Below are 18561 nucleotides of genomic sequence, written 5' to 3'. Positions count from 1 at the left end.
GACTGAGAGTTGAGGAACTGTAACAGTCTTGCGCAGTGAGTCTGAGATCTGAGATGAATGACGAAGCGATGGTAACGTTGTCACGAGTGTCAGCTGCGACAGGAAGCATCCGTTGCGCCCCGGACTGAAATGGTTCCGCCTCAAGTTGAGTCAACCGTGCCGAAAATGTCCAGAAATGATCGAAAATGCACGCAAAGCGCCTACGGGGGTTGACGTACGCGTGTTCAAGTCATTCGTGCATACGGCACGAATGAGACTAGAACCAATGACAGCATGCATTGACATCGATGGAGAAAGTGGTTGTAGTATGTCACAATGAATAGAGGTACTTGATTGACAATATGTTACAGAAAAGGAAGTCTGCATCTGTGTATCCGGATCTTAGTCGTTTCAAGGGCCGGGGTGAGCCTCCTGGTCGAAGGTGATGTTGACCTTGGCCTTGGGAATACGGAGGTGGAGGGCGAAAGCCTCACGGGCCTTCTTCTCAACCTCGCCGGACTTGGGCATGCCGTGGATGATGATCGAAAGCCTGAAAGACCAGTGCAGGATGTACTGGTGCGCCTTGGGGAAGAGGAAAGCGGGGAGGTGCTTGGCGGTGTCGACCGAGAAGGGCGCACCGAGGACGAGGCAGAACTCGTAGATGTAGGGGTTGAGGACGTTCTGCAGCATGTGGCAGCCGGTCTTGTCGTCCTTCTCGACCTCGATGTCGGTGGGGTTGTAGCCCTCCTGACCGGCGAGGGTCAGGTAGGTGTTGTCGGGGTGCAGGTGGATGCTGACCGACTCGGCGCGGTGGTTGAACGCAGGGCAGAGGCCGCCCTCGCCGCAGTTGCAGTTCATGTCAATGTGCAGACCGAGGAAGTTCTGCTGGCTTTCGAGGACAAAGTTGCAGATGCGGGTGTGGTTGGTGAAGGACAGGGAGTCCGCGGTGCTAAGGAGGGCGTTGGTGCGAAGACCCGCGTCCACGTCACTGATGGTAACCTTCTTCCCCTCCATCCTGCTGATGAGCCAGGGAAGATCACCCCAGATCTTGAAGTAGGGGTAGCTGTGCTTCTTGTAGGGGTGCACAATAAGCGACCCACAGGGGCACTCGGTGCGGTACAACATGACGGCATCGAGAAGGAGGTTCTTGTCGGTGACGATGCGCAGTTTGCGACAGGTGGCGCGGAAGTTGAGCTTGGTCTTGTAGTCGCAGCGGTAGACGATGGCTTCGATAATGTGAGCGAAGACCGAGTACGGAATCTTGCACTCGGTGTCGGCCGTCATGATAAATGGTGTCAACCTTGAGGTGGGTGAAGAGGAGAGTGAAGAAGAAGAGCAAGGACACTGACGTGGTGTTCCCACAAAAGGTCGTGCCACCCCGAGGTGTGGTCAGCGGGCGTAAATGTCCGCGACACCCAACTCTGCGTCAGCTCGTGTCCTCGCCCCGCTTCCCTCTGTTGACTGCGGGATGAGCAAAGTGCGTTGCTGACGCCAGGCCCCAGCCTTTTGCACAGCTGACTGGTGTGTTCAACGGAAGGCGCTTGGAACCCCTTCAGTCTCCACACGGCTGTCTGACAATACCCGCAAGGACGAGAGAGAATCACGGTGAATAGTGCAGTGCATTATTTCTCTTGCTATATGACAACAGTTATGAACATCATGATGGGATACCGACAGCGTGAGAGCATTGAGAAACTAGCGGGAGTAGGGGCGCTCGGGGAGGTGTGCACAAGTGACCTTGGGCATGGTGGGGAATGGGCGGACAGCGATGACCTCCGTAACGCGGTCGAGGGAGATCCCAAAGTAGCTAGCGAGGAGAATGCGGAGGTTGTCGGCCGTCTCGACCACATTGTACCCAGGCCACCACGCAAAGTGGAACTGAATGTGGAGGTTGCTGTTCACGATGGGGTGGGGGAAGATCGAGGGGATGAGTGCCTCGAACGGCCAGTCGGGGGACTCGAAGCAGAGCTGCAGCAGCTGGATGGTGGGAGACCAGAGGCCGCGGAGGAGCGAGCACGCGCTGTCTGCCTGGTTACCCAGGAGCGCGGGGAGCGTGAAGTGGACGGTGAGGTGGGTGGCGGCGTGCCTGAACACGGCGCCAGGCTGGTGACGGGAACACTGGCAGCGAACAACAGCATCGACGTCGAGGTACAGGGGCGCGAGCATATCCATGTTCAGGGGCGGGCCGGTGCCGTCGTGGGTGATGGTAACGGGCGAGTGCTCGGGGAGGTACGAGAGGAGCTCCTCGATGTAGGGGATGGTCGTGCCGCCGCCGATGGTGACGCGGGGGGCGCGGGAAATCACATCGATCTGCGCATCCTTGCCGTCCCATTCGAAAGTGGTGGGAGAGAAGACGGGCAGCTTCTCGGTTGTCTCGAGGTTGCACGGAGTGCCGTTGCCGTGCCACTCGAACAGAACGCCGCCGGGAAGGACCGACCTGACGTCGACATAATCGCGGAGGGACCTGCAGACGAGGCGGAAAAGAGCGCGGGTCGAGGGATCGGAGAACAGAGCGATGAGCTCGACAATGTGAGGGTGGGTGTTGTAGGTAACCTGAGGAGAGGACTTCTTGTTAGCAGAGACCTTGGACCACTCTCGTCGTGGAGAGACGTAGGGACGGCGAACCATTGTGAAGACCTTTGTTTCGCTGTTGTTCGCGATGATGTGAATTGATGGGAACGAAGCGACTAGGGAGCACTCTTTATGCTGCTGCAAGTGTCCAGCACCTAGAACTGCCCAGCATAGCAACCCCATCGCATGAGCACTTCTCACACCGAGAGGATGTCGTACACGAGTACTACACGAAGGCTCAAGCTGAAGAGTGTGCCCCACCGCAGTCGCCGGGCGGCGGCATCGGGTAGTGACACTGTGACTGTGTGCGACGTTAAGGGAAAGAGATCGTGTGCTGACGGCGTCTGCAGGCCCCAGCGGTGTGCTGAGCCCTTGGCACCAATAGGAGGTGGTGTGGACGGGTAAGGACACGAAATCGGCTCTTTGAACCCTCCAGCGTCGCACACACGCCACACACAGAGGGGCAGGTGGGGTCAGTTACGATCTCCTCTGGACAGCGAGATGCTTCATTGCTTTCACTGCAGTCTCGGTTATAGCACCACCGTAGCTGCAGATGCATCGTCAAAAGCCTGCTGCAGGTGCTCAAAGCACTTAGACTGATGACATGGACTGAATTGCATGGCTTATCGGGACGCCAAGACGCCGAGTTTCGGTTAATTTCGCGATGTTGTATTGAGACAGCATTATGCTGGAACAATGGCGCTCGACATGTGAACGCGGCCCGGGACATGGCTGAGACCCTGCATCTCGATTGGTCTCGACGCGTGTCGCTCATCGATTCCTCTGCATGGGCGGAAGGGCTGCGGTCGAGATGTCGAACCAGCGTGTTTGCTGAGCTCTATGAAGCTTGGTTGGAAAGTGGTGAAGGCCGTTGCTTCATGTGCGGTGAGACCACAGCGGGTAAATGGATCAATAAGAGTGCATGCTCGATGTGACACCTCCTTCCATAAGCACCTCATGCCTGCAAGCACATTCGCAAGCTTCTGCGGAGCTTGTTACCTAAACAGGCTCACTCTTCTACACGGTCTACAGTAATGGCCGTCGCTTCCTCAGCGCATTCTCCTCCTGGTTCTCTAAACGCTTCCTCTTCCCTCTCAACTGCTCCTCCGGCTCCTCACCCTCGCAAGTCACTCGTACCCTCTCCCCGTCAATGCCAAGATATCCCGCCCACATCTCCCTCGTACTCCTCCTAGCAGTCTTGAGCGCCCAGCTCCTAAAGACAACCTCAACCTCCAGCTCCGGATGAACCTTCACGTCCTTCGTGAACATTGCCATACTCGCGAAGACCAAATCTGCCGGGTCTCCCTCAATCTCTACCCTCAGTCTCTTCACACTCGGCGCCAGTACTCCAGCAGCTACGCCGCATTCTGGCGAATCCTGCACGGGTGCCGAGGGCGCCATGACGAGGACGTGAACGTCGCGCGCGTCGTGTCGCAGGTGATTGGAGCAATCACAGAATGGGTCGAGGGTAAGTCCTATCCTTCTTCTTCCCCTCAGATCATAAGTCAAGGTGGAGGAGGACAAGGTGGGGGTGGGCGGGTCGTGGTAGTGATTTGCAACCACTCTCGTTCTTTGCTTGAAGCGCGGAAGCAGGTCGGAAACATCCACGTCGAGCGGGAGGAGGAGTTCGCTCGCTCCTATCATCGGGAGGGTACAGTCTGGGTATGAGGAGGGAAGCACACCCTCCTCGCCTCGGACTACGAGGTCGTCGTTTTCGGAGGACGTGGCCCAGAGCCGACCGGAAGCGAGGGCTTCATCTGCACATGTCCGCAGGGAGGAGGAGACGAGGCGAGTCGACAGTTTGGTCGTATAGTCGCAGTAGGGCAGGATAAGACGCCAGGCCTCTAGACTCGCCATGGTCCGAGTCGAAGGAAGACGGTGGTCGGCGGGGAAGGCGGGGAAGGTGATGCCGGAGGACGAGGAAGGTGGAGGTTGTGAAAGCTGACGAAGGTGGAGGTTTGTTTTGGTTTCACCTGCTGTGATCCGTTCGTGCGGGGCCCCAATCTAAACTGAGCACATCTCCCTCCCTCCCAGTCTTTCAGAGCACGGCCGGATGAGTCTGCGGTCGTATTCCGGGTCATGAAATCCATAATCGAACTACTATGTACACATTAATAATGATTAACAACGAATCTATGCGGTCTCGCTCATGACGATGCTGGTACGGGTACGGCGCGAGCCGGGAGTGCGGTTCGGCTCACGGCTGGGCTCGGGCGTGCCGTTCGCGCGGGCCTTGCCCTTATCCTTGGAGCTGGCGGAGCCGTTCGAGGTGTGTCGACTGTGTCGCCTCTCCTGGCGCTCACGCTCACGGAGCTCACGCACGTCGCGGTGCTCACGTGACTCACGACGCCCGTTGTGCTCACGGGACTGGCGGTGCTCGCTGCCGTGTCCCGGCTCGCGAGCCGCGGGCCATCCCTCCCTCTCCCACCTGTAAGAGCCGTGCGACTGGACGGAGCTCTCGAGCGTGGTGCGCGACGAGCGGCTCGAGTCGCTCGTCTGCCTCGTAAGGTCCGAGACCGTCACGTGCTGCAGATCAGGAGCAGAGCCGACGGCGTTGTACACCAGCGGGCTGATGGGCTGGGGGCGGCGGCGGGCTTCGAAGCTGCTCGGCGGCTCGGGAGAGTGGCTGCCCTCACGCACCATGGCGACGGGGGTTCCCGCCCTCTTCCTCTGAGCGCCCCACGCCAGAGGGTCGAGGCTGCTTCGCGGTGTCAGAACGGGGCTGCAAGGACGACCGGGGCTGTTAACCTGCGACGTGTTCACGGTCGTCGCCCAGGACTTGATTGTGTCGATGCTAGGGCGCGCGCTCATGTCCACCGCCTGGGGGAGAGAGCCGAGCTCCAGCGGCTGGAAGCCGCCGGGCATGTCGAAACCTCCGGATCCGGCGCTCGTCAGAGCGCCCTCGATCGTCTGCTCGCGACGCCCTGCACCGCTGTCGGGCGTAGCGTAGCGCGACGTCGGGCTGTCGGAACCGAAATCGAGCGTGCTGAGGATGTTCGAGGGGGCATCTCACCGTCGCTGTCTGGGTGAGAGCTCGGCCCGTCGTAGCTGAACATGAGCGGTTCGTCCGGGAGGTTCTCGCGGATTGTCGTGGGACGCGCACGCGGGGTGCTCAGCAGCGGGTCCAGGGAGGAGATGTTGCTGTCCGGCGTAGTAGCGAAGATCAGCAAGTCGCGTCCGGGAATGCGTGGCGAGAGTGGGACAGACGCCGCCAGCTCAAAGTGCTGAGACGAGAGCGTCGTCAAGATCTCTAGCATCAGTGGCGGCTGGTGTCTGTTGTCAGCTTCTGGTGGTCGTTAGAGGACGCTTACTTCAGGATCACGCTCTTGCTAATACTCCATCGGCTCATGCCCGCGAGCCAGAAACGGTACACGTTCGGGTGCACCCAGCCTTCGAGTTTAATGATGGTAGTGGGGTCGCGCGCCGATTGCTCAGTGGACCCAGAGTCGCCGGTCGCACCGCTGCCACCTGTGTCGGTGCTGCTGCGCGAGGCGCTCGAACGCCGAACCGAGCTCTGGCTTGTACGCTTCGCCGCCTCCTTGAACGCAGTAAACGAACTCGTCTTGTCGATCGGGGGGCTCGCCTCCAGAATCGCATTGCGCACGGGGTCAATCAGCTTGCCCGAGACACCGTCGGGAGGGTAGATGATCGAAATGCGGTCGGGCACTGGGGTCAGCTACTTCGACAGAGTTTGCCAGCTTACGAGGCAACGATAGGGCGACGTAAACCGGCGCATGGGGGCTTCCATTGGCAAAGATGATGTTCTGGAACTCGTGCTGGAAGTCAGATCTGGTCACTCGTGTGCGCACGCACCTTGCCCAGACCGGCTACCATGGGTCCGACCGCGGTCCACCCGTGCTGGCCCAGGATGGTGAAAAGCGCTAAGAGCATCTCGATGGTCCTGTTGTCAGCTAGAGAAGAGATCGAGTACGCACTGCAGCTCCTTGTTGCCCTTTACACGCCAAACGCGGCCCTTCAGGACGATTCTCCACACCCCTCCGTCCTCAGGCAGGCGCGAGCGTCCTTCGACTCCGAGGTGCCAGGAGCTTAAGTGCTTCTCGGCGGCGAGGATTGTCTCCTTGTTGAAGCCGACGAATCGCAGCTCGCCGTTTCCAGAGAGGGTGAGAAGAGCGTGGCCGCGGGGACCAAAGGAGACAGGCGTGATGCCAGAAAGGCGAGGTCTCCGTGGTTTAGGGGAAGGGATGTTCGGTAGCATCGGTGTGGGAATCGGCGTCGGGTAGTTCAACTCCGGGATCTTCGGAGCTGGTTCCGACCATAGCGGCAATGACGGGGTCGGCTTCTCGAGCCCTGCCAGAGAAGCTAGGTAGAGGTTTCGCTCACTGGGCGACAGATAGACCGACTGGAGTCGGGGCGAAGCGACCTTGTGCTGTTCCGGGACGACTTCAACGATGTGGTCTTCCTCAATGTCCGTCGGGACCGCGGGCTCCGAAGGGGTTTTGGAGGGCTTGCGTCGCAGCCACCGGAACATCTTGAGGTAGTCTTGAAGGTGCTCTGGCGGTGGAATGAAAGTCGAAGTCAAGTTGCTGATGGCAGCTGAGATGCGAAGAGCAATCAGTGGGTGAAAAAAAAAGTTCTCCCGCCTTCTTCAAAAGGCCCCTGTTTTTCTTGGGTTTGAGCGCGGACGAACCATGCAGTGGGTCAGTGCGAAGTGCAGAGCTTTGGGAGCCAGATAACGTGGTTGATGGCGAAGGTGGAAAAGATAGAAACAGGAGCGTTCCAGTCTACCTGGAGGGAGTCACAGAAGGCGGTGCGAGAACAGGTGTCGGGAAACGTGGGACGCTGCGTAATGTTGTAGCAGCGGGATGGGGGGGCGACAGATCAGCAGGATAGCCAAGATGGGCGCGAGTGGGGCGGGCGGGGGCTTGTGAGTGATCAGTAGGCGTCGTTGGATTGGGTCAGTGTGCAGGACGTGAGTGTGGTGTGTGTGTGTGCGCACGAGCCATGGGGGGGCGGTATGAGCACGCACTCTGCGCCGCACTGTACCAGGTGGCTGTGAGGGGCAGCAGCTCAACTAAGGCTGCGCTCTGTCCCCCTGACTGGCGCCCTCGCGAGTCACCTTGGCGCTCCCCGAAGCGTGGGCAAGGGCCCAGAGGCTCGGGCGAGAGCCGACGATCTTCATGACGAACAGCTGGGTCTTGAGTGATCGATGTTGACGACAATGGGAAACAAAGAGGTGGCAACATAGTCTTGTACTGAAAGAGGGCGACGCGTGAGTCGAGTCATGTGACCTGGACGAGCGATCGGCCTCCAGTGACTGCCCAAGGCGCGCCCAACGCCCCGCGACTGGGCGCTGGGGGGCGCTGGACGGAGGCCGGCTGGGTGTCCGTTCGCGCGTCGATTACGTCACGGGGTACACCCTCGGCTAGGTCGGAAGTCGGCCTCCAGTGGACCACTCAGCGCGCTCAGCGATCGTCACTGGCGGCGAGCGGCGGACAGAGACTATGTAGTCCGCTACAGATCCTCACCGACTTCGGCCGTTTACCATTCCGCAGCACACACCACTTCTCCGCGCCGCCGCCGCCGGCTAGTCGCACTCGACTGCACCGTTCAACCGGGCCCCGTTGCCGCCCGCTGTCGATCTTCAAAAGGACCACGTCTTGGCATCCCAAAGAGGCCAACCTTATTCCACTTCTCCACTTCTCGCAGTCGTCATCATCCCTCTCTCCACTCTTTTCCATCCATCATGACGGCCAACGGCGCCGGATACCATCTGAACCCCGACAGTCCACATTTGAACCCCCCTTCCCTCTCTTCAACGACGCCGACGATACGTCGGCATTCCTCTTCCTATCACGGTCCAACGAGTCCGTCGCGTCCGCCACCCTCCTCCTACACCTTTCCGCAGTCGTCGTCATACCAGGATGAAGTCGAATATCTCGACACCTCGGCTCCAAATGACTTTCGGCCACCGAACGGCTCCCCCGCATCCCCAGACCACCTGTCACCAAACTTTCCAAACTTACCGGGAAGGGGCTGGGGCAGGAAACGTGCTAACTCCTCGGCAAGCATAGCGCGTCGTTCCATTTCCAGCATTTCTGGCTTACTCCCGCGGCGGACCTCATTATCAGCACAGCCTTCCCACTCACCACCAGCACAGCAACCACCACCACTATCAGTTAACCCTCGCATCAGCTCTTCCACCGACTCTCTTCACTACCCCTACTCAGCGCCTGCCGGACCATCGCAACCGACGTCGACATTCGGGGTCCCGTCGTCGATGAACACGATCATACCTCCCGTTAAACAAAGGGTGATCAGTGATCGCAGAAACTCCTCGTCATCAAAGATGCGGCGTTCATCGCAGCTGCACTCGCCATCGACGGTGAATTCTCCAACGACCAGCCCAAACAGAGTGTCTTCTCCCGTGTCCGTCTTCTCCGCAACGACTACTTCAACGCATCCGCCCCCATCCGCCAACTACCCTCCATCCCATCTCGCGCCACCGACGCCAGCAATCACGCCTCCACCCGTGCTTCAGCAGCCGCCTCCTAGCCGCCTGAGCCCGTACCTGGACAAGATCAAGGCTCTCATCGACAAGTATAAGCGCGAGCCATGGTTCTTCTCGTGCATCCTCGTTGGCGTCGGAGTCATTGTCAAAATGCTGGGCTTTAAGGGCACCGTCGTTGCACTGCTCATGATCGCATCTGGCTTGTTCGCACGTTTCATCCTGCCCCCGCCCCACAACCATGTCAGAGTCGCTGAGCCTCACCCTCCGCCAGGTGCCATGGCCGACTCAGTGTCTTGGATGTAAGTTTGAAAGCAAAGGCTCTTTCTGACAGGCAGCAACCACGCCCTCCGAGCGCTTTTCCCTCTCATTTCAACCGATGTCTTGACGCCCTTTGTCGACCTGCTGGAAGACGCGCTTATCCAGCAAGTGCCCCCGGTGGTCACTAGCGTCCGGCTGACTTCGCTTTCCCTGGGCCGTGAGCCGATTCTTTTGACGTCGATGCGTCCTATCACAGATGACGAGTGGTTCAGGGGTCTTGCCCAGCAACCGAAGAAGAAGAAGGGCGAACCAGACGACCTTGAGCCGGGGACATACGTTGTGCATTCTGCGTACAAGCCGCCGCCTAGCGATGACCAAGCGACACCCAAGAAGAGTCGCCATTCTCGTTCACATTCGTCGGCCTCCAAAGCAAGCATTATGTCACGCAGATCGACTGCGCAGAACTCGACTGCGGATTTCGAGCTTACAGACGCTGCCGCTGCGGAGAAGGAGCAGATGCGCAAGCGTGACAAGCTGAAGCGCCGGCTGCGCAAGATCCGGGCTAAGCACGATGCGCAGGCCAACGGCGAGGTATATGTCGATGACCTCGACGACGAAGACGACGATGACGAGGACATCGATGAGGACGCCGGACAGTACGTCAACTACGAGGTCGGCTTCGTTTATCGCCGAACCCAACGTACGACCGGCCGGGGAAACGCCATCCACGCCTTGGCGTACTTCGGTTGGGGTGTCAAGGGTCTTGGCGGCTCCGAGATTCCGGTCTACATTGACGTCGGGGAGCTGAAGGGAACCGTCCGAGTCAGAGTGCTGCTATCGGCGTCTCCGCCATTCGCTCGTACGGCAACCTTTAGCTTTGTCAAGATGCCCGAGTTCGACATCAGTGCTCGTCCATTGAGGGCCGGGAGCTTCAACGCTATGGACATTCCATTGATCAAGTCGTACGTGATGAAATCGGTGGCTCAGGTCGCCGGCGCCTTCGTGGCGCCGAAGTCCTACACGATGGACATCGACCGCTTGTTGCTCGGCCACGAGGCAATGACTCGCACCCTGTCTGTGGGTGTGCTGCATGTGGCCATCCACAGTGCCCAGGATTTGCCAAAGGTGGACTCGCTTGGATCCTGCGACGCCTATGTCACGGCCTCTTATAGCAAGTTCAACAAGCCGCTTTTCTCTACGCGCACAATCGTCAACAGCGCGAACCCGATCTGGGAGGAGCATGCCTTCCTGCTCGTTAACGAAGAGACTATCGAATCTGGAGAAAAGCTCCGGCTTCGGGTCTGCGACTCTGACCGTTTTTCGGCCGACGACGCCTTGGGCATTATCGAGGTGGATGTTGCCGAGATTGTCGATCAGTCCACCCGTGCGTCGGGGGAGCAGCTCTTCTACCGCCGGAGTGACCTACAGCCTGAGCACCCCGGTATGCGTGTGCAGGGTTCTGTCGACTGGTCCGTGCGCTTCTTCCCTCTGCACAAGATCTCCCAGCAAGAGCTCGAGCGCCGTATTGAGGAGAACAAGGACAAGCGCGGAGAGGGATCGACCCCCGCCCCTTGGTGGCTCGAGTGGCTCGACAAGTGGTGCGAGCGGCCCGAGTGGGAGAAGGAGCGCGAGGTACGCCGCAAGGAGATGGTCCAGTACTTCAGCGGTGAGCGCGTCAGGGAAGAAATCGAAGCCGCTGGCAAGCCAGGCCCGAACCACCCTTCCGGCATTCTCCAGTTCACATCCACCAGGCTGTCGACCTGGAGCTGGCGTCTGTCAGCGGCACATTCTCCGGTACTGGCGGCAAGCACCGCTCCGCTGCGTCCGGCAAACCGGCTCTCGGCGACGCCATCGACCGGGCGCCGTGGGAGAACCCTGACCCGCCCAACCCGTACGTCGAGGTGCACCTCAACGACAAGTACGTGTACCGCACAAGGACGAAGCAGGTGAATCCGATGCCGTATTTCAACGCGATGAGCGAGCGCTTCATCCGAGACTGGCGGCTCGCTAAGATCGTGTTCGTCATTAAGGACGAGCGCGATCGCGAGCACGACCCGATCATTGGCATCGTTTCTCTGCCGCTGAAGGATATTCTGAAGGATGGATGTCAAGTCACTCGTTGGTTCCCTATTGTGGGTGGTCTCGGGTGGGGCATGCTCCGCATCTCGCTGTTGTTCAAGCCGCTTGAGATGCACCTGCCCGAGGGAGCATCATCTTACGACGCGGCGACGTTCGACCTCCTCTCCCTCTCGGCGTCGGACCTCGCGCCCATTGTCGGCAAGCCTCCGCACCTGCTCGTGGAGACTGAGTATGACCGTGTTGTCCTCGATCCCCCGGGCGGTGTTCTAGCCGACGATTCGGATGACGACACGCCTCCAACGACCGACGCCACTGGCTCTCTCATGTCCGCTCCTGGTCCGACGGGTGGTATCGACGTGAACTACCCCATCACCTCTCCCATCCGTTTAGCTGTTCGATACCGCACGTCGTGTTCTATCCTGTTCAGCTTCCACACGCGCGGTCGGCTGCGCAAGGCCAAGATTTTCGCGATAGGCACAATGCGCCTGATCAACACGCCTGATAACGAGAAGACCGAGCGCATCATCCCCGTTTTCCTGACCAAGTCAACTAGAGCAGCCTTCCGCGCCGCGCGCATCTACGAGGAGTACACGCAAGCTGCGCAGAGCGGGTCGTCGAACCTGCCCTCGATCGGCGACGCCAAGCTGATCGGCTTCATCAAGATTAGCTTCGTGCTGCACCCGGGTGTCTCGCGCGCACACCGCAAGTTGGCGAAGCGCGATCCGAAGTTCAAGTCGGTGTACAAGGCGTGGGAGGCTACGCGCCTGCTCGAGTCAGCCGCGGCGCGGAGCAACGACTCGGATTCGGACTATGACACGGCCGCGAGCGACGAGGAAGACGTCGTCGGGCAAAGGGCAGCGGACAAGATGGTCGAGGACGACAGCGAGGCGATGCTGGCAGGTAACGCGCACGGGAAAGCGCTGCACCAGCAGAACCGTGGCATTTTCCAGCTGAAACTGGCCCGCACGGGCAAGTTTGTGAAAGACAAGCTCGAGAACAAGGTCAAGAACAGCCGTGTCGCCGGCCATGGAGGGAACCTCGCAGGCAGGCCGCACGGACATGACGTTGAGGTCGAACATGAGGGGCAGAGCAGCCTGTAGTGAGGCTGTAGCGAGCGAGCCCGCAGGGCGAGCCAGCCGACGCCCGCTGGAGCTCGGGAGAGCAAGCGAGTCTGCCCCAGCACTGATTCTGTAGCGATTTATTTTTCATTCTAGCGATACTCATAACCACATCCATCATCTGTATTCCGCTATTCAAAGCGACCCCTCTATAACCCATCTCCATACTCGTAGCGATGTCATAATGCTTCTACTGCACATTGTTGAGTTGCTGTTCGCTTGCGGGTCTAGGATGGGGATACGCGTCCGCTAAAGACGAACGCGGTGGAGCTGATTGATTCCAGGGGCGCGTTGTTGTCGCAACAAGGGAACGTGAGTTGCACCGGGAAGCGATCGTCACCGAGCCCCCTGTTCATCATCCCACTAGCATTCCACGCATTCCGCACATCGCTAGTCATTCCGCAATGCAGCTACCGTCCACGCCAAACTTGCATCGGTATCAGGTCGGTATGCCTTTCTCGGTACCGGCTAACCCTTGCCAGCCCTCTGATTACAACAACCAACTTCACTGATTCAATCGATAGCCCGGCTCCACACTCGAGCTCAGGAACGCGGAATGCCTCCCCCCTCTCTTCATTCCATACAGTGCCAAGACGCCCTATGCAGACCGCTAGCGCTAGCGCTAGTGGCACACCGAGCATGCCGAGCAGCCTCTTGACCGCTTTACCACCACCGAAGGCGCGTACGCACGCAAGCGAGCAAGCGAGCAAGCGAGCAAGCGAGCAAGGGAGGAGGGGAGGAGGGGCACCGAGTCACTCAGGTGACGCAGCACCAGCAGATCTAAAGCCGAACGGACGTCGGGCGCCGGGTTCGGCGTTCTTTTCTTCGACCGATGATGTTGGGGCCGAAGCAACGTAGAAGGGGGTCGACGTGGAGCCTCGCTCTCCTCACTCTGAAAAGGTTGGGCTTTTGGGGCGCTCGCAAGGTGGTCTTCCTGCTGCAGGAATCAGACCAAATGGTGCCACAACCTCGGACATAGGCACACCGTTTAAGCGAAGCTGGGTGAGGAAGGGATAGCACTGGTAGTCTGCTCCAGTAGCGAGTGCTCAGTGTGGTACTCGTAACATGGTCAGCAGCGAGGAGAGACGGTTTTGTGTAGTGCATCTGGAGAACGACGGTGAGGATTGTCCACGGTCGGCAGAGTCAGAGGGTATCTATCCCGGAATAGGGCTACTCCAGAATAACGCGCGCTCTTAGTTGACCAGGGTGAACGTCAGATTCGTGGTAAACAGTGTGGAGCGCAACCTCACCCTCTTCGGCTTAGCAAACGCAGCTTATCAAGAAATCGGGCCTCGCTTCGGGATTGGTGTTTCGGCGTAGCGAATCGGTCCCGTCGGTCGACGACATCGGCGCAAGGATGGTCGGCGGCCCGGTGTCAAGAGGTCGTGACACGGGGCCCAGGACATTTGTGCTCCTGAGGAACGAGGGTTGCGCTCAGTTGGAATTCGGGAACGCAACAGTGTGGAATGACAAAGGCACGTGTGGCCCCTCACCCCCTTTCTGGCTTTGGTTGTGTCGGGGCTTAAATCTCGGAGCTCCCGCCCTCCGACACCCGACACCCGAACCACCCAAAAGCGTATCCGAACATTGGTATATCCGGAACACCAGCTGTTACTTTTCGAAGTGGTGCGCAGTGATGTCGATGGTGGGTTAAGTTGGTTACTATGACGCACAGCGGAGCATGTATAATGAGACTAGGCAGGGGTAACGCTCGATTGTGCAGGGCGATGAGGAATGTGGGAGCCGTCTTCGGACGTCAGTGACAGAAGATTGAGGCCGACACGTTCGGGCGTCCTGAGTTATCCCGGTGTCTGACTCCTGGAGCAAGGCGTTGCTTGCTGAAGTCCGTAGCGGCGGAGAGACCATCCTGCAGCGCATTCAGCACAGTCCTCCGTGCCTCCGTGTTAGCGCAGGCTGATGCGGAATGTCAACTCTGTCAAAGAGTCTGGCCATGACTGCGGCGCCGCAGCAGTGCCACCCTGACGCCGCCTCGCTGCAACGTCAAGACTCAAACTCTCGGCGTCGGCACATCCCACCGCTTCACCAAGCGGGAAGACACCCCCCGCTCAATACGATATGCCCCTGCTCATATTCGATAAGCGTGCTACATGCTATTCGTCGTTGTGGATTGCGTGCTCACGCTTTGGTTTTTGGTCGCACGAGACCGAACTCTATCAATCCAAGCGAGTGCGCACGACTGCCACTCTGCTGTTGCGGCACATACCGTGCCGTGCTGATCTCGTCGATCTGTGGCACTGTGTCGCTGATCATCGCCTCGCACACCGAGCACTGACAGGGCGACGAGAATGCGCCGAGTGGCTGCTAAGCGAGCCTCAAACACGGCGCTCCGGTATGCCGGGTCTCACCTGCCCTCATCTGGGTTTCACTCCGCCATCGTGGTTGCATCCGTGCAATCCATGCAGTGACAGAGCACCATGCAGTACCATCCATGGTCGACCTGACTCTGACGTAGTAAAGCGGCTGGCTGCGGAGGATGCTCCGCCATTCCTCACCTCCACTCCACCCTGTCCTGTCCGTGACACACCGGAAAAGGTGATGAGGCGGGGACTCCCACTCTTCCTGCGTATAAACGCGGAATGTAATCCTGAGCTTTCGCTGATCCAAAGCGTACAGCTGCTCTGATCGGGCGTCGCAAGTTCCGGCTGACTCTCTTCCCCAACTGGCATGCATGCGTCTGACTGGTTGAGAGCACGCATCGGCACGCCTCACCGGCTCACCGGGATGTCGACTCGAACGCTGGTTGGAGCGGCATTGGTATTTGGCTGACGCGAGTTGGGGTGGATAAACGCTTTCCGCTCTCCAACTCGGGGCGACACCCAGGGCGTGTTTCAATCGCTGCATTCCTCCTTTTTCCTCTCACTCGCCGGATTGGATTCCCCTGAACTCCTTTCTACCCCTTCTTTCCGACGCGACAGCAGCGGGGACGAGGTGATTGATTGTTGGCTCTGGAGCAGACATGAGACAGCAAGTGACGCCATGACGTCAGTGGCCGGCGCATGGCCAGACGTTAGTCCCGAAGTCTCAACATGAGCGCGCGTGCTTGATACACCCGATATCCGACAAAGTCTAAATCGTCTTTTCGTTTTACCTCGTCCGGCGTGCTCAGACGCTGCTTGGAACCAATACCAATTGTGATCTCGGGCCTGCAATAAGTTGAAGGTGAGGGCTAGTGCAATTCGAGATCGCGGCTGTGACGTGACGGAACCCAACAGACATGACAGGCAGCTGTTTGTCATGAAATCGTGAAGTGCACGCCGAGGAACCAGTTACTAGCATGAGTGTGGTCAGTTGACTGCCCCGGCGACACATGGCGGCGGTCCCGAGGCCGCTGACTATGACGAGGATCCATCGATCGGGTGCGCTTGTTTCCACTCCATTTGGTCCGAGACGGTGTGCGCCGCGAGGCGCGTGGACCATTCACGTACCACCGGCCGCCCAAACACCCACCCCAGAGTACGACGCTGGCCATGCTGATCGCTCTGAGAGGTCTGAGACCTCCGTCCGTCGTGTCGGGTAGCAAATGGGATACCAAATGGGGTCGCAAGCGAAAGGCGCCCAGGCCGCCATACGCCCAAACGCCAGAATCCGGCTGAACCAGCGCCTGCGAGGCGTTCTCACATTCCGCGAGGCATGACCAGGACACGGCATGCACTTCTTGCACAGATATGATAGGCGCAATGGCGGTTGCGCAACGTCGCCTCCTCGTCGGTGGCTCGTGTTCGAGGCTTTCCGACGTTCCTTGGCATGATCAGCCGCTGATGTGCGTTGTTTGCTGCTTGGCGGCCAGAACCGAAGGATCGAAAGGAGGCTCGTGTTGGCACCAGGTGGCCCATGACGGCCCAAGAACTGGGCGGAATCAGAGCTTGCTGCTCTGTTACGAATCAGTTACGGGACATGGAAGCTACAGGGCTACTGGGACAGCACGATAGTAGCTTGTGGAGAGAGGAGGCAGGGGTAAAAAGGTACAGTACAGCAGGGTCAGCGGCGGAGGTGCTGAGCGGTCGCTAGGCCCTGCTCCTGTCTCTCCTGCGTCTCGATAGTGAGTGTGGGGGAGAGCGGCGGTATCGTTGATCGCCCTGTAAGGGTGATGCGGGTATGCTGCGCTGTTGCCCAGTCCTGATCGCCGTCCACGGATGTTCGCCAGGCACGACAGGAACGGAACGGCCTGTGATTACACATCTTCTCAGGATCCACACCCTGGGCTCTGGGTTGAGGTGCTGTTTGCATGGCCTTCCAGTCGTCATCAACCCCAGCATCTAATGCCCTATGGGCAAGAGCGCAGGAGCACCACATGCTTCGTGGGCCGGTGGTCCTGGTCAGCTGTCGATGCCAACGCGGCGCCGATGAATACTGAAAAGCTTGACACTGTTCTCTCTGACACCCCCGTCCTCCCTCTTCCGACTCTTTTCCAGCCTCACCGGCACGTCAGTCCAGCCAGGTCCGAACAGTTGGCCCGACAGACCTCTCACGACGGCCCACCAGCCACCGAGCCCATCGCCGACCCTCTTGCCAGCAGTCGCCACTTCCATCTCGCCGCCACCCCACGGCGCCCACTGCCCGACTCCCCTGCTTCCCCGTACCCCGCACCGATCGCGGTGCACCGTCCGTGACCATAGCGGCGCCCATTTCCTTGCCCCCTCCCTTCGATGCTTCCCTCAATAATTGCATAACGCCCGCACGTTCTCGACCACCTCCAAACGCCAAGCGACGAACGCCTCTTGATTAACTTCCCTCAGTAGTAGCCGTCCACACCTGTGACATGGTGACCATCCCGCCGCCCCCGGTGGCGGGTGACGACCGCAGGTCGGTCTCAGTCCCCAATCGTGCCCACGCCTTCCACGGCGTAGCCGGCGGCTCCGCACGTCCCGGCCACTTTGGCCACCACTTCGCGCCTACGTGCTTCGACATTGCCCCTGTGCGCCGCCGCCGGCTCCCTATTCAGCGAAGTGAGAGCTCCAGCGCCAGCCCAACGCCGCCCAGCGCCTCCTCCGGCTCTAGCTCACGCTCCCCTCGAAGCGACCAGGGTCGCCTCTCCTCCTCCCCGACGACGAGCATTTCACTTAGCACGTCGCCGTACCCTTCCTCTCAGCACACCAACTCCCCCCAGTCGGGCGCGGGCACTCCTTCTTGGTCTGCCTCCTCAGGCTCGATCGCGCTTGCGTCTTTTGGAAAGCGCAGCGCCTCCGCCTCCGGGTCCAATGCGCCGGCGCAGCCGGTCCTTCGATCGGGCGTCGACCTCACAAGCCATTACCGGAACTATGTCCGGGCATTGAACACACGTACTTTCGACTTGATCTGCCGTTATGTTGCAACCCGCGTGACGCACAACGGCGTGACCATGGGGCACGCCGAATTCTGCAGTCTTATCCCACCTGGTGCCGTTTTCATGCCCGAGGACATCATCGTGGACTTCACAAACCGCACGGTAGCGGCACGGCTCTATGTCGAGTACCCTTGCACGACGGGGTGCACCACCCTGTGGGGTGTTGCTCCTTTTGCCGCCGATGGAGAGGAGGAAAGGGGCCGCACGGAGTGTCGAAGGAAGATTTGCCAGGTAGACGAGATGGCATTCTATCGTTTCGATGAGGAGTGGCGCATCGAGTCGGTCAACGTTATGGTCGCTTCGAGGAACCCGATCCGCAGTGGAAGCGGCAGTGATGATGACTATCGTGAGCGTGCCAGGAGTGGATCCATGTGAGCGAAGGAAGAAGTACCATTAAAAGACCAGCAGCCTGGTCAGGATAATCACGAACTCGAGACGGACTCGCACCCATATCATATCTTATCAGTTCATACATTGTATCGTAAATAATTTGTACACGTTCCGGTCAGTGCAGCCGCGGCTGCCCAGATGTAATACCAGTCGAAGATTACAACTAGCTCGAGCGCGGTATGGCTCATTGGACCCACTTCCGTGGAGCCGAGCGGGCCGTGGTCTCACAGCCAGGAATAGTATCGACGACCCAACATTCCGTTGTCACTACCGTCGACAATACGACAGCCGCGGAATTGTCGCCCCATGCATAGTTGCAAAACGCAAAAAATAATTCGACCCGAAGGTCGCCT

General features: G+C 59.2%; 6 protein-coding genes across 6 annotated transcripts; 2 read left to right on the top strand and 4 right to left on the bottom strand.

Moving 5' to 3' along the window:
• Positions 1 to 390: 390 nt before the first annotated feature.
• A1Q1_03961 (uncharacterized protein) lies at positions 391 to 1263 on the bottom strand (the record flags this gene model as incomplete). Its single annotated transcript, XM_014328337.1, has 1 exon — positions 391 to 1263. One exon carries the CDS (start codon positions 1261 to 1263, stop codon positions 391 to 393), a length of 873 nt encoding a protein of 290 aa, XP_014183812.1.
• A 411-nt stretch (positions 1264 to 1674) lies between these two features.
• On the bottom strand, positions 1675 to 2607 carry A1Q1_03960 (uncharacterized protein; the record flags this gene model as incomplete). The annotated part of the gene is made up of 1 exon (XM_014328336.1): positions 1675 to 2607. The coding sequence occupies one exon, from the start codon at positions 2605 to 2607 to the stop codon at positions 1675 to 1677; it is 933 nt and encodes a 310-aa protein (XP_014183811.1).
• A 969-nt stretch (positions 2608 to 3576) lies between these two features.
• On the bottom strand, positions 3577 to 7039 carry A1Q1_03959 (uncharacterized protein; the record flags this gene model as incomplete). The annotated part of the gene is made up of 5 exons (XM_014328335.1): positions 3577 to 4526; positions 4752 to 5536; positions 5862 to 6216; positions 6364 to 6431; positions 6486 to 7039. 5 exons carry the CDS (start codon positions 7037 to 7039, stop codon positions 3577 to 3579), a joined length of 2712 nt encoding a protein of 903 aa, XP_014183810.1.
• Positions 7040 to 8254: 1215 nt separating this feature from the next.
• Positions 8255 to 12456, top strand: A1Q1_03958 (uncharacterized protein; the record flags this gene model as incomplete). The annotated part of the gene is made up of 3 exons (XM_014328334.1): positions 8255 to 9309; positions 9355 to 11013; positions 11058 to 12456. 3 exons carry the CDS (start codon positions 8255 to 8257, stop codon positions 12454 to 12456), a joined length of 4113 nt encoding a protein of 1370 aa, XP_014183809.1.
• Positions 12457 to 16473: 4017 nt separating this feature from the next.
• Positions 16474 to 16788, bottom strand: A1Q1_03957 (uncharacterized protein; the record flags this gene model as incomplete). The annotated part of the gene is made up of 1 exon (XM_014328333.1): positions 16474 to 16788. One exon carries the CDS (start codon positions 16786 to 16788, stop codon positions 16474 to 16476), a length of 315 nt encoding a protein of 104 aa, XP_014183808.1.
• A 466-nt stretch (positions 16789 to 17254) lies between these two features.
• On the top strand, positions 17255 to 18193 carry A1Q1_03956 (uncharacterized protein; the record flags this gene model as incomplete). The annotated part of the gene is made up of 1 exon (XM_014328332.1): positions 17255 to 18193. The coding sequence occupies one exon, from the start codon at positions 17255 to 17257 to the stop codon at positions 18191 to 18193; it is 939 nt and encodes a 312-aa protein (XP_014183807.1).
• Between the last annotated feature and the right edge of the window lie 368 nt (positions 18194 to 18561).

The sequence above is a fragment of the Trichosporon asahii genome (genome assembly GCF_000293215.1).
Source record: "Trichosporon asahii var. asahii CBS 2479 unplaced genomic scaffold scaffold00004, whole genome shotgun sequence".
In the NCBI taxonomy this organism is placed as follows: Eukaryota; Fungi; Basidiomycota; class Tremellomycetes; order Trichosporonales; family Trichosporonaceae; genus Trichosporon; species Trichosporon asahii.
Note: the sequence above shows the minus strand (reverse complement) of the source record. Positions and strands in the feature narration are given on the sequence as shown.